Source organism: Octopus sinensis, linkage group LG15 (genome assembly GCF_006345805.1).
Source record: "Octopus sinensis linkage group LG15, ASM634580v1, whole genome shotgun sequence".
In the NCBI taxonomy this organism is placed as follows: Eukaryota; Metazoa; Mollusca; class Cephalopoda; order Octopoda; family Octopodidae; genus Octopus; species Octopus sinensis.
Genome location: NC_043011.1, coordinates 39,983,381 through 39,998,380, shown reverse-complemented (window position 1 = coordinate 39,998,380; position 15,000 = coordinate 39,983,381). Strand labels below are relative to the sequence as shown.

General features: G+C 39.6%; 1 protein-coding gene across 3 annotated transcripts in view; it reads right to left on the bottom strand.

The window, feature by feature from the left end:
* The window catches only part of LOC115219818, a 50,767-nt gene that overhangs the window by 34,709 nt on the left and 1,058 nt on the right, over window positions 1–15,000 (bottom strand). For 2 of the 3 annotated variants that reach the window (XM_029790097.2, XM_036509639.1), the window contains exon 2: window positions 14,134–14,403. In XM_029790097.2, coding sequence (XP_029645957.1) covers window positions 14,134–14,403 — 270 coding nt within the window. Of the gene's footprint in view, window positions 1–4,284; window positions 4,719–14,133; window positions 14,404–15,000 lie in introns of those variants that run through there. The other variant, XM_029790098.2, reaches the window with a different exon arrangement.

The following is a 15,000-nucleotide window of genomic DNA, read 5'->3' as shown; positions in this document are numbered from 1 at the left end:
CCTAAGGTGCCTAAGAGTGGGACTGAACCCAAAACCACATGGTCAGGGAAGCAAGCTTCTTAACAAGACAACCATACCTGTAATTATACACAGCCATGGAAATAAGAACAATTTTTTTGCCCCACCTCATGTAGAATGTTGAGTTACAGCTAAATAATTTTGCCTTTATGATACAAGTCAAGAACAAATTGAACCAAAGTGAAGAATTTGGCTTGCTTTACTCAAAAAGCACTTAGACATGATAGAGATGAGTGTAAGTAAATCATTTAACGAACAATTTGTTTATTGTTGTTTATGATGTTGATCTGTAGATTCAGGTCAGATCAGACCAAATAGACTTTTAGATCAACAACAAATGTGCCACTTGTAGTTGATCATAAAGAGCATCTTCAAAGCAAACAAGTCTCTTTGAGATAACATTAACTGCTAGAAATACTAGTCAAATCTCCTTCAAACCTCACCTGACTGCAGTGGTTCTTAAACACTGCCCCACAAAGTGCATCTAGGGGTATTCTCTCTTTTAATTGTTTCAGTCATTTGACTGTGGCCATGCTGGAGCACCGCCTTTAGTCAAGCAAATCGACCCCAGGACTTATTCTTTGTAAGCCTAGTACTTATTCTATCGGTTTCTTTTGGAGAACAGCTAAGTTACGAGGACATAAACACACCACCATTGGTTGTCAAGTAATGTTGGAGGGACAAACATGGACACACAAACATATGCACACACACACACACCACACACATATATATATATATATATATATATATATATATATAACCCAGAACCATGTGTTTGGGAAGCAAGCTACCGAAAAAAGCACCATCCGTTCGTGGCCGTTTGCCAGACTCGTCTGGCACCACCATCCGTTCGTGGCCATTGCCAGCCACGCCTGGCCCCCGTGCCGGTGGCATGTAAAAAGCACCATCCATTCGTGGCCGTTGCCACCCTCGCCTGGCCCCCGTGCCGGTGGCACATAAAAAGTACCATCCGATCGTGGCCGTTTGCCAGACACGTCTGGCACCTGTGCCGGTGGCACGTAAAAAGCACCCACTACACTCATGGAGTGGTTGGCGTTAGGAAGGGCATCCAGCCGTAGAAACATTGCCAGATCAAACTGGGCCTGGTGCAGCCTTCTGGCTTCCCAGACCCCAGTTGAACCGTCCAACCCATGCTAGCATGGAAAGCGGACGCTAAATGATGATGATGATGATATATATATACATATGTTGTTTTCTAAATTTTAAAACTTTAAAAAGTTCTTTTTTTTCAACCTTCCATTCTTTTATTTGCTTCAGTCATTACTGTGGCAATGCTGGAGCACCACCTTTAGTCAAACAAATCGACCCTAGGACTTATTCTTTATAAGCCTATTACATACCCTACCGGTCACATTTACCAAACCACTAAGTTATGGGGACATAAATACACCAATATTGGTTGTCAAGTGATAATGGGGGGTGGACAAACACAGACACACAAGCATATACATACATATCATTGGCGATTTTCTTTCTCCATCTTCCCCTCCTTGGATCATCCCTTTTTCTATGTTTCTGACGAAGAGCTCTGATCAAAGCGTTATATTCTCCTTCTTTCTTTCCTTTCCTGAGCGTCCAATAACACTATACTTGTTCTACATCCTCGCATTGTTGTGTTTTCTCTTTGTTCATGTTTGGAGTAACTATATATATATATATATATATATAAGTTCAGCAAAAATTTGGATTCAGATGAATATGGTACTTAAGTTGAGGCACCAGTATTTAGTACGGTATTATCCATACAATTTCAAAATAGGGTGATTAGAATCAAAATAAGCAACAAGGATATCCAGGGGTACTGCAGTACGATCACTTCACGCAACTCCATTTTATTGAACAATGCAACCATTACATCAATTTAAAACGTAGAGCAATCCTCAGCTGCACAAAGATATAGAAATTCTATGTCTTTGTGCAGTTGTGTGAAGTAATCATACTGCATTACCTCTGGATATCTTTGTTACTTATTTTGCTTATATATATATATATATATATATATATATATTTGACAAGCTTCTTTCAGTTTCCGTCTAGCAAATCCACTCACAAGTCTTTAGTCAGCCCAAGGCTATAGTAGAAGATACTCGCCCAAGGTGCCACGCAGTGGGACTGAACCCGGAACCATGTGGTTGGTAAGCAAGCTACTTACCACACAGCCACTCTTGCACCTATAAAGCCACCATATTTTTGTTTGATCTCTGGCATACTGAAAATCAAACAATTTAGAACCATGGTATTTCAGTCTTAACCTTTTGATAACAAACCACACAAGACCGTTCCTGGTTCAATGATAGAAACATCCTGTAATAAAGTGTTCTAAATTAAAACCTTTCATCTTAACATATGCTTCAAACATCAGCTTAATTATGACAAAGTTTTTTTTTCAAGCAGTTAACTGGTTAACTAATTAACAAATAAAAATAAAGAAGTGAAACAGAACCAGTGTGTGTGTGTTATTGGTATAACGACCTTCCCAAAACAGAACAAAATTATTTTACTAAATTCTTTATCATTTTAAAAAGTTATTTTCAAAATTAATAGAAGCAAAGACACAATATCTCAACAGAAATATGGTAATAAAAGGGTTCAAAGGACTGAATAGATTAGATAATGTAATGCAGTGGTTTTCATCTGGGGTCCAGATGGCCACTGGGGGTCCATATAAGATGGGGGCTGGGTTGGGGGGGAATAGCAAAATAGTAAATTGGGGATCCACAATAGTATCTTAAGGGTCCCCTGAAAAATGTTGCATTAGATATGTGTATTGGTATGTATTGAAAGAAGTGACCAGGTTTCTTTCTCTAATATTTTACATCGTTCAACACACACAAGTTAATGTGTGAAAAACAAAATAGGAATTTTGAAAGAAGTCTCTATAAAACTAGCTTTTAAACATCAAATGGCTATAGTGGGGTCCACCAGAATAAAATAGTAATCAAAGGGGTCCATAGATGAAAGATGGTTGAGAACCCCTTAAACTAAATGTGTGACACTCCATCAGTTGCGACAACAAGGGAACAGCCTGCTTGTGAAATTAATGTGCAAGTGGCTGAGCACTCCACAGACACGTGTATCCTTAATGTAGTTCTCAGAGGGATTCAGTGTGACACAGCTGGCCCTTTGAAATACAGGTACAACAGAAACAGAAAGAAAGAGCGAGAGAAGGTTGTGGTGAAAGAGTACAGCAGGGTTTGCCACCACCCACTGCTGGCACTTCATGGAGCTTTTAGGTGTTTTCACTCAATAAACACTCACAACACCCGGTCAGGGAATCAAAACGCGATCCTACGACCATGAGTGGCCCTAACCACTAGGCCATTGTGCCTCCACAAACCTAAATATATAATGCTAGAAAATGAACTCATGCCAGGAACACCCTCTGAATGATGAAAACTTAATAGAGACATAGAACAAACTGCTTGACAGACAATACATGTGTTCACTAAAAAAAGATATCAAATGTTTGGTTTATTGGACAGACTGTTACATTAAAAAGACTTGTGTTCACATTTTCAACCACTAAACATTTGGTTCACAATATTACATGTTAGGTGAGGTGTTCATGCTTGTATTTTTAATGAATCTAAACTGAGCAAATTTTATACTATTTAACTCTTTGCCTGCCTTGTGTGTTACATGTGATATGTGTCACATGTAATAACAGCACATACATCCCTGGCATCCATGCATCATATATAATACATATTCGTGATTATTTTTCAGCAACCAATATAACTTGGCACTTATGAAAGGAAAGCTTTTTATTGTTTAAAACATTTGAAACCAGGGCTAACTAAAAGTCTGAGAACAAGCACGGATGTTTAATCCTGAAGCATTCATATTACTCTGTCTAATGTAATGTTTCTCCATTCATATCGTTTTGAATTAATCATGCATTAAGTTGCAGCGTTGAGATTTCAATGATGTGATCGTTTATGATTTGAATGACATTGTAGAGTCTGTGTGAGAAGCCTGATATAACCAGTTTGAGTATAAAACAGGTAAAACATTCTGGGACAGATATGGCTAGTTTAAATGATAAAGAGTTAAGGTAAGCTTATGAAAATTCTTTTAGTGGGAAAAAATTAAAATTAAAATTAAAATTATTTTTCACCTTAGCAATACATAAATACTACAAAGACAATTTAGAGTTCTGCCAACTGGAAGAAAGATAAAAGCTGTTACAAGACAAAGGAAAATAAACGGCTGGGAAAATCAAAAGATAGAGCCATTGCTAACCTGTGGCGAACTATGGTGATTTTCAGCATGGAATAATTTCTTTGTTTGTTTTGGGTTAGGAGTTGAAATATCAGATTGCAGGTCTTTAGTAGTCTTCATTTTGGTTCCCATTACTGCAACAAGACTGAGGGGAGTGTATTCCGTAGAACAAACTGTCTTGTTTAATCTTTGTAATCCTGGCTGGAAATGCCACTTTCTCTGAATGCTGGGAGAATTCATTTATGCTAAAATATTATTTTGAAAATCTCTCTTCTTGAAAGTAAGCAGAAAAAAAATAAATAAATAAGCTGTAAGTAGGTTGGCTAACAATGCCCAAATCCAGAATATTTGCTTGATGATTCATCTAATTAAGTTATTTCTCCTTATTTTGATTTTTAGAAATAATCTGATATGTAAGATTTCAGAATTAAAAACTGATTGAAAAGTGTCATTTAGGTGACGCCAATGAATATACGGTAAGTAAAAAGTAAATTGGTACTATTTGCAGACAATGAAAATCAATATTAATGGTGGAGACAAAAGTACTAGAATTTCCTTGTTATCACAAGAAACAATGGAATTAAGTACATTTACCTCAGTAGACAAGGCAGGAGAAATATTTCTCTGAAGGGGTCGGTAGATATTTTCTTTCAAAGTAGGCTCTCATTGACTATCACCAAGGCAGTGAGATATGAGAATGGTAAAATCTCAAATGAAAAACTGACATCATGAAAAGCAGGATTAGTCAAAAGATTAGAAAGATTTCTAAATATTATCTGCAAAACAAGTTTTGCTTTTTCTTTTCTTTTTTGATTTTATTTATTTTTCTTTTTTGATTTTATTTATTTTTCTTTTTTTGTAAATATGACTGTTTTGAATTTTGAGTAGGTGACTTCATAGTTTTGCAATCGGTAATCCTGCTTGACAACACTATAGAGCAAATGAATGAAAATGAACTCAGACCACAAGGTGAGGTGGGATTAGAAGATACAGAACAATTCTCTGAGTGTATGTGTGTGTGTGTGTGTGTGTGTGTGTGTGTGTGTGTGTATGTGTGTGTGTATATCCATGAGTGTGTCTATGTGTGTGCATATATATATATATATATCTTTTGAAAAATGTATACAATATTGTTTCCTTTTATTTAAATGTACCCCAGTTCATCAGTACATTATGTTCTTACCTACACACATATGCACAATACTTACCTGTGTACACATACATATATACATGCGTGCGTGTGTGTGTGTGTGTGTGTGTAACATAGGAGAGAAAGAAAATAGAATTCACAAGATTCTTTTTTAATTCCTGATCGTTTCAAGCCATCGTGAATCGGTCTGTCGCAGGGGACCAATGCACGATGCATCAAAACAATTGTAATGTTTAATAAAGAATCTTGTGAATTCTGTTTTCTCTTTGTCTCATATGTTATATACACAACAGACACAAAGGAATTCCTGGAGTAAATCCAGTGGCACCTATATCCAAACTATTGATGACATCAGATAACTGAAGACAGTGGACATCCTTTAAACAGCATACTACCAGGTGCATATATATATATATATATATCTCCCAAACTATCATTATCTAATTCTATTTTTGCTTATATATATATATATATAAAATACAAAATGGGACAAGAACGCAAAACATCCAGACAGTTAGGTGATATAAAAAGGGGACAACAAAACATCCAGATAGACGATACAAAGAAAACAAGGACGGGTCATTAGGAGTTTTCTTTCTTCAGTCGAGTTCCAGATTATCTTTGCAATTTCGGCTGGTTATACTTGAGATTGCTCCAATCTGGCCAGCCCCAAGCTAACATGGCAGTCCAGGAAAATAGAACAAAAGCTGCCATTGATTAGCTCCAAGAGGCCATCGCCTTTAGCTAGCTATGTGACACACAAACCTGTGTCCATTATAACCTTCAAACAAGGGAGGTCAGCAGCTTCCCCTTGCTGGTTCAACATCCACAGACTAGTTTCGGGGTGATTGCCCCTTCTCAATGTGGAGTAGCTGAACCCAGCAGGCATTGCTGCTGACCATCTGTTCGAAGGTTTCTTTACCTATATTCAGTGGAACACATCCACTGGTTTTAAGAAGAAGAAGAAGAATTCCCTGATGCAGTACCAGGTAGTGGCTATCATGACCTCTGATTTTAACTGATTGGAAATGCTATCATGTACATTGTTTTGTCTTCGTATAAAAGATGGGCTACAGCAAATATTCTGCTCAATACCACAGATTTGCTTGTCAGTTGTTTGACCTTAACCAGTTGAGCATGTCTCTTAGTGGCTGACGATATGAGCATCTCTAATCTTTTTAAAGAAACTCACAATTACAACAGATGTTCATTCTCTTTGATTTCCAATACTTTATGTTGTGATATGTGTTCTTCCATTGCATACTTTGTCTTGTTGGGAAAAGTATATATTTCTTTGGTTTTGCATTTTTTTCTTTCATCAGGGAAAGGGTGCTATGCACACTAAGATAATTATTGATTTACAATCTTGATAAGGAGAGTTTGTTTCAGAGGATTTAGCTGACTATTTCCTGGTGGTCAAGGTATCTCGGGAGGTAGGTCTGGGTATGTCTATAACGAACATAATATTTTGGAGCGATAGCATCGATGTTATACCTTGTGATCTGTTGTATGACATGTGCTCGTCATTCTTGGTGACCGGGCAGCTGCTGGCTTCTTCTGCAGCTGCCCAGTCACCAACCCTTTGTTGCAATTCAGCTCAAGTGAGATCTTGCTTGACAGCCACCTTCAAGACAGAATGCACCATTTCTCTACAATTAAGAAATGGTGAGTAGGGAGGTAAGAGTTTCAGACTGATCCATGGGTCAGTGTCAGCTGGGAGGTTGGCACGAACATGTGGCCACATGTTGTAGTAGATCAAGTAGATAGATTCATCCATTGGGACATGCCGGCACATGCTCAAACAGTTTCTGCCAAGAACTCCTCGAAAGAGTTTCATGTAACATTATTGTTCGCAATGGAGTGGTGAACCAGGCTGATTTCTCCTGACACCGTGAAAGTGATGTATCAGTTTTTCCCATACTGATGGTTGAAAACTAGGCAAACAGGAACGCCTCAAGGTGCTTATCCAAAAGACTGGCTGGTCCAAATGTTGTACTAACATCCATCAATGAATACGCAATGGCCAACGACTTCCTCTTCCATGAACCAATGCTTTTCCAGACTTCTTGGAGTGTTTCTTGCATCTTCGACGTCTTCGACCAACTTCATAGCTTTCAACATCCTATCTAGAGCTCGTGAGATTGCAGACACAGACACAGAAACAGATGACTTTCCATGCTTTGCTGCCTTTAAGTCCCTCTTCCTCTTTTGAAGGATTGCAAGTGGGTTGGTATCAATAATCATCTGAAGCCTGGCTCGCATTTCCTTACCAAGCTTAACTTTTCTGGGCAACTTGTGGCACCTCCCAGACAGTAGGTAGGTCACTACTGTGGATCAAGCAGTACTCCTTTGAATGCCAAGTGTGTCTGCCAGTTGCAGGTAATTGGTTTGATGCCACTCAAAGGTCGCAACCAGCCTTGCCCTATCTTCATTCAATATATGCATGTACCTTACACGTGGCTCCTTGATTACAACTTGGTGTTAGAGAAAGAAATATAGAATGCAACTGATAGCAATTGGTCACGAACGTTGCAATGAAAAAGACTTTTGTGAACAGAAGAATTGCATAATTCATTCCTTCTTTGTAGGTTTAATAACGTAATAAAATTTGCATGACAAAACATGTCATTCAAATTTGTCATTTTTAACATCCACTTCTTAGAATGTGAGTAAAAATACAAATGTAAAATTAGTGCTAAATTGAATAAACTTATTCTGAACGCAAAAGCTCACATGTGAATTTTAATGCTCGAAAAAAACGCTTCCTCGCATTCCAACTAATTTGAATGCTCTCAACTGGCATTTCAATTTCAATAATGTAAATGTTAAATTCTTTGACCAAAGTGCAAAACTGAATGATTGAAAAGCGAAATTGAATGACTAATTTCATGGCGTTAATTTTTTTGCAGCTTTGAGTGACCCAATTATCAAACTGAATGACAAACATACAAAAACGACAGTAAAAACCTTTAATAATAATAATAATAATAATAATAATAATTCTTTCTTCTTTAGGCACAAGTGGTACTTATTTTATCAACTTCTGAATAATAAAAATAATCATCATCCTCATCATTTAATATCCATTTTCCATGCTGGCATTTTCCAAATCCACTCACAAGGCTTTTGTTGACTCAGGACTGTAGTAGAAGACACCTGCCCAAGGTGCTCTGCAGTGGGATTGAACCTGGATCCATATGGTTGGGAAGCAAACTTCTTTATTTCACATATAATTTGCCATTAAGGCATTTACAAAGAGGGGACAAACAAGGACAGAAAAACACAAAGGGTAAAGAAGCTTCTAACAATTAAAAATTACAAATGAAATAACGAATGAAATTACGAACAATGAATTATACAAAAAGAATTAACAAGTTTAAAATTTTTCACATGAATCATGTCGAAAGCAAGGCACCCAGCCATCTGGGTAGAATCTTTACTTTTCAACCTGGCCCCCACCTACCTGGTGCCACTCATACCCAGCTTACACACCACAGTCTCCCATCTTTTCACAAACATATCTCATGACAGATACCTTCTCCCCAGCCTGATCTTACTACTGAGGTGGAAACTAAAGAAGTTGACCAACCCCTGGACAGAGATGAAGGTGCCTGTCACTATACCTTTCATACGTGTCTTCCATACTGTTTCTTTCAGTATGGCTACTACACAGAAAAAACAAGCCTTCCTTTCCCTGTTGAGGAAAGGAAGCGGCACAATCTCGATGATAGACTCAGCTGATAGCTGTACTCTTCCTGATAACAGTTGTTTGGCAAAAGCTACTAGTCCCGATAACTCCGGACACTCCACGAATGTGTGCAAGATGGTTTCCTTATCTTACCCACATCTCAGGCATGTTGGCGAGACAGCACTTCCATACCTTGACAGCTTATCATGAACAGTTAATGCCAAACCAGACTCCTAGCAACTTAACAGAACATTCTGTCCAATGTCCCACGACATTACTGGATGCCATCGGCTTGCCCCTCTAGGTACCGAGTTGCAAACCGACCGACTTGTCCTTGTTAACTTTTGCTCCTGTCACTGCTTCGTAAACTTTGATGGGCTCTTCCACGATGGGAAGTTGAGCCTCATCAGCCATGATGATGGAGATGTCATCCACATACACTGTATTCCTCTTCCCCACCATAGATCATGCAGCACATCCCCTAGTGCTCCAACTTCTACAGCAATGGTTCAAGAGCCAACACATACAGAAGCGGAGACAGGGGACACCCCTGATGAACTGAATACTCAATCTTGAACAGCTTTGAAAAGAAACCGTTCACTTTGATGACAGACTCAATGTTGCTGTACAAAGCAGCAATCGAACCACAGAAGGTTGGGCCCAAGCTATCTTTCTCGAGGACTGCCGCCAAGTACCAAATACCTTAGACTGGTCTAAATGCACCAGTGCTCCCCCTGCGCCAGAAAGTTTCCTAACCCTTTCTAAGGCGTAACGTATAAGGTGGAGATTGTCGTGGATTGACCTGCCCAGGATAGTGCAAGTCTGTGCTTCCCCAACAAGTCAGTCCACAACCCTTGCCAACATTTTTGCTAGCACCTTGGCCAAAATCTTGTTTAATTGAGTTATGGGCCTAAAGTTACCTATCTCGCCCCACTTTCTTGGGTCCATTCTGATCAGTGCCCCCCCACCCCCACCGGCTCACAGACTTGGGATTTCTCCCATTCTGCTGCCAGTTGGCATAAACACTAGCCAGTAGGTGCCCAAACAAGTCTGGCATACTTTTATAAAATTCATATGGTAGACCATTGAGACCTGGTGACTTTTCCCCGGGGCACTTGTCCAGCATCTTGATTATCCCCTTGGCCGTGATTGGCCCTTCATAGCACTCAGCCTCTCATGCCGAGAGACATGGGCCACCAGACAGGAAGTCCCTAAGGGCCTCACCACGATCCAGCGCCCCACCACCACCACCACCACCACCACCCGAACAACTCGGCAAAGTGCTTGTAAAGCACCTCACACATCTCGTCCCATCCTTCGACCGAACATCCATTTTTGTCAATAAGAGACCAAATTGTGGCATCGTTGCCATGCTGGGTTTCTATCGTACGTGCCCCTCTGGCAACATTAATTCCCTCACGGCCCAATGCTCACACTTTAGCCCGAACTCTGCACGTCATGTTTGACTTTGAGGTGACAGTCCAATGCTGTTCTCACTGCCAAATGTGCGATGCAGAGCCCAACTTCAATGCCTCCTCTAAGTCCTTAACTAATTGCCCTTCAATTCTAGCTCTATCTAGTCTTAGCTGCTTGCTAAACCTAATGGACTCAAATCAAGTGGCTCTTTTGAAGGTGAACCACAACTGGTTATTAACCACGGCGCCAGTTGATGCCCTCTGCACTAACTCCTTAATCCGGCTATGGTATGCCTCACAAGTCAAAATAGACTTGTTAAGCTTGCAGTAGCCGGAAGTCTAGACTTAACCATTCTATGATCAGTGTAAGACACCTGAACAAGCTGAGGACAACTAAAGCTAGCCTTATCTTTTGCTCGTACAACTATCTTATCTAAGTAAGACTTGACCCTTTCGTTGCCACTAATCTGGGTCCACTCTTGGACATCTGAATCGTTAAGCCTGTAACGATCTGCTAACTGAAAATGCTCAAGCATTTCCTATCAGTCGAGCCAATGCTATTAATGCAAGCATCAACGATAGCGTTAAAGTCCCCTAAAACCACTAATGTTTTCGACGTCACAAGAAAGTTCTCTAGGTGCCGATAAAAATCAGTTTGGAAACCTCTAGCACAAGGTGCATAGAGTCCGATCAGCCTGAAGGCCTTACGGCTGTATGTCACATCAAGGACGACCAGCCCACCCTCAGGGTCCACGTAGATTGTACTTGTCTGCAGAGCCAAGCATTTACGGATCAGTACCACCACACCTCCTCGTGCTCCAGTCTGGCCAGGAGACATGATTTTCTTATAGCCATTCAGGAGAGGTGAGAAAGCCTGTAGACTGTCCAGCTTGGTCTCTGTAGAAACCATCACATGTATATCATGTGATCTGTGGTCATCGAGGAAACAAGCCTGCTTCCACTTCAAACTCAGACCAGGTACATTCAAACAACCAAGGTTGAGGAAGGCCATTGTGAAAAGTAAAGGTTCTACTTACTTTTCATTGGAGAAGTTGGGGCCGACTTCACCACACATGAATCAGCCCCTTCCTTTTCTTCTTTCTTCAAATAATTAGGTAAATTGATGATTTTCCAGATGACATTCGAGTGCCTTGCTTTTAAGTTTCAGTATAGGGTTTCTCCAAATGCTGCACATCTGCTCTTCAAGTCCTTATGTTGGGCATACAATTTGGTCGTGTGGTGTTTTGCAATAATGTCATTTGTATATTTTTCAGTTGTATGATACTTGATTAAAATAATGTTCTCTCTGTTTTCCGGGACGATTGGGTGGGGCCTCTATTTTGTTGTCTGTGGTGCATCGTTTTTGTCTTTTGTAGGGGATGTGGATGGAGAAGGTCCGTGAGTACACCCTCTGATACTTCCATGGTATCCTCTTGGGAGGGGGAGGGGGTGTAACAATTTTTTTGCGAAAGTGTTTTCAGTTGGTGCCACAGCTTTTAGGGGTGGGGTTGTAGGGGCTTGTGCGTACAGGGGCTGGGTTTTTTCTATGCTTTGTATAAGGACTGGCACCACAACAATGGGGGTGGGAATTTTTGTATTTGTAGGGATTGGTGTGTTTGCAGGGGTGGGGATGTTTTTGTTATTTGAAAGGCCTGGTGTTTGCGACAATTTTTCTTTATGTTGATCACAGTCAACTCAAATGTGGTCCTTTTTCCCACATTGGTAACAGGTGGGCTTTTGGCCTTCAACATGTAGCCTAAGGGCCACCTTCTCCCCGATGAGCACCCTTTCAGGAAGGACCTGAAAGTCCTCCTGTGTCCCCTGAATTATTACCGTAATGCTCTGCCTGAACCAATTCTGGTGGGTGGAGCATGTAATCTTTAATATTCTTATTTGGTCTGCCCTGTTAAACAACAGGGTGACCACCACTTCTTTAGGGTTCACTTCAGGTGGTACTTCATTGATTTTTACACAGGACATTCTTTGTCCCATATAAGTTGGCAGAAGTACCACCTCTTTGGACTTCAGGGGACACATGGAATGCCCACAGGCCACCTACCTACAGGAATATTAATATTTTCGGTTGCCACTGCAGCAACCGCTGAAAAGTTTTTAACAGTGTTGGCACAACTGCCAACATCAACATTGCTCTCCACAAGAGCACATTTTTCATGGATAATTTCAACTGACATGGTTGAAATTAATACAAATACATAAAAAATTAAATTTGTTTCCTACAAAACTGGGAAACCTATAAAAAAAGTTTTCCTCTTGAAGAGGACAATATTTTTAAAAATAAAACAGTTCAACAAAAAAAAGTTCAAATCCCACCCTCGTTAGGAGGAGGGGCACAAAAATAGTCTAGAAAGACTATTCACAGTTCTGAAGAAATATTGTTAACAACAAAATGCCACAATGGCCAACAAATAAAGTTCAATAATTTTTTAACAAATTATTCCCTGGTAAAACTGGGGAACAAAACAGTTCAACAATGTTCAATAACAAATCCTCGCATTCGGCAACAAAATCCTATAGTAAATCCAACAATGAAACAACAGCAACAGCAACAACACAGCAAAAATGCTTACCGAGAGGAAGAAAAACACATCCAAACAGCAGTGAGGGAAGCAAGCTGCTTATTTCTTTATTGCCCACAGGGGGCTAAACAAAGAGGGGACAAACAAGGACAGACAAACGAATTAAGTGGATTACATCGACCCCAGTGCATAACTGGTACTTAATTTATCGACCCCGAAAGGATGAAAGGCAAAGTCGACCTTGGCGGAATTTGAACTCAGAACGTAGCGGCAGACGGAATACTGCTAAGCATTTTGCCCAGTGTGTTAATGTTTCTGCCAGTTCACCACCTTGTGGGGGAAGCAAGCTTCTTACCACAGCCAAAGTTGCACCTTATATCCTTTTGGAGTCAATAAAATAAGGACCAGTTGAACAATGGGGTCAATGTAATCAACTTACCCCCTCCCCCAAACTTGCTGGCCTTGTGCCAAAATTTAAAACAACTATTATTATTAAGGCAATGGGCTGGGCAAAATACCGCTAAGCATTTCACTGGATGAAATGCTTAGTGGTATTTCACCTGTCACTACATTCTGAGTTCAAATACCACCAAGGTCAACTTTGCCTTTCATCCTTTCGAGGTCAATAAAATAAGTACCAGTTGAATACTGGAGTCAATGTAATTGACTCAAACCAAATTGCTGCCCATGAGGCAAAATTTGAAACCATTATTACTATTATTATTATTGAGTGAGAGAGCAGTGCATGCCATCAAAGTGACACTGGGGTAAAATATACGAAGCCCAATATACCCATCATGACTACCCGTCTGATAAGGGTACACCAGGCACATGCATCACAACCATATGTGCGCGACATCAAGATAAACAGCACATGACCTTGCAGGTGGGGCCCAGTTAGAATTTTCTTCAGGTTGAGTAGCCCATCCCGCTCAAAAGGTCCCTGAATAAGGGTTGTTTAAGGATGTTGAAAGAACCACCCATGTTTCCAGAGGTGAATTATTCAATATTATTATTATTATTATTATTATTATTATTATTTTTATTGTTATTCAATATTTATTTTTCTTGAGTTCTCACCTTGTGAAGTGGGATCCAACGTTTCAAATGCGGAATCCATATCAACTTTGGTTTGAATTTTATTCCATCTTTTTGTGTCCAATATTTTGGGTTAGGTTCACATCTGAAATTGTGTTGGGCGTGATGTGATCCCCCAGTCTTGCTACAACTTCTCCAATAGTGACATTTTCTTTGAGCATGGGGAATCACTGGTCTATCATTCCATTTATCATTTATATAGTATGGACCTTTAATAAAAGGTTCCAAACACCCAGTCGCCATGTTGAAAGCCTAGAAATAGAACAATTATATTGGTTTCAGTTAAAATTTATTGCTATTTTGTAAACTGTTATCATCTATTGATTTATATATATATATATATATATATAATATATATATATATATATATATATAGAGAGAGAGAGAGAGAGAGAGCAAGAAAGAACGGAGAATGTGTGTGTCTGTATGAGTACATCACTTCACTAAAACTTGAAAACTACCTAACTGATTTCATTCAAATTTTATACATGCATTACTTAGGTTTCATGGAGTGTCATGGGCCAAAAGAATTTCCAACTTCTCACCTAATGTGAGCCCAGAGCAATCTTATCTCTTACACTGTTGACCAGAAGAAAATTCTAACTGGGCCCCACCTGCAAAGTCATGCGCCGTTTATCTTGATATGAGGTCACCACGTCACGCACATATGGTTGTGATGTATGTGCCTGGTGTACCCTTATCAGACAGGTAGTCATGATGGGTATACTGGGCTTCGTATATTTTACCCCAGTGTCACTTTGATGGCATGCACTGCTCTCTCACTCAATAATAATAATAATAATAATAATAATAATAATAATAATAATAATAATGGTTTCAAATTTTGCT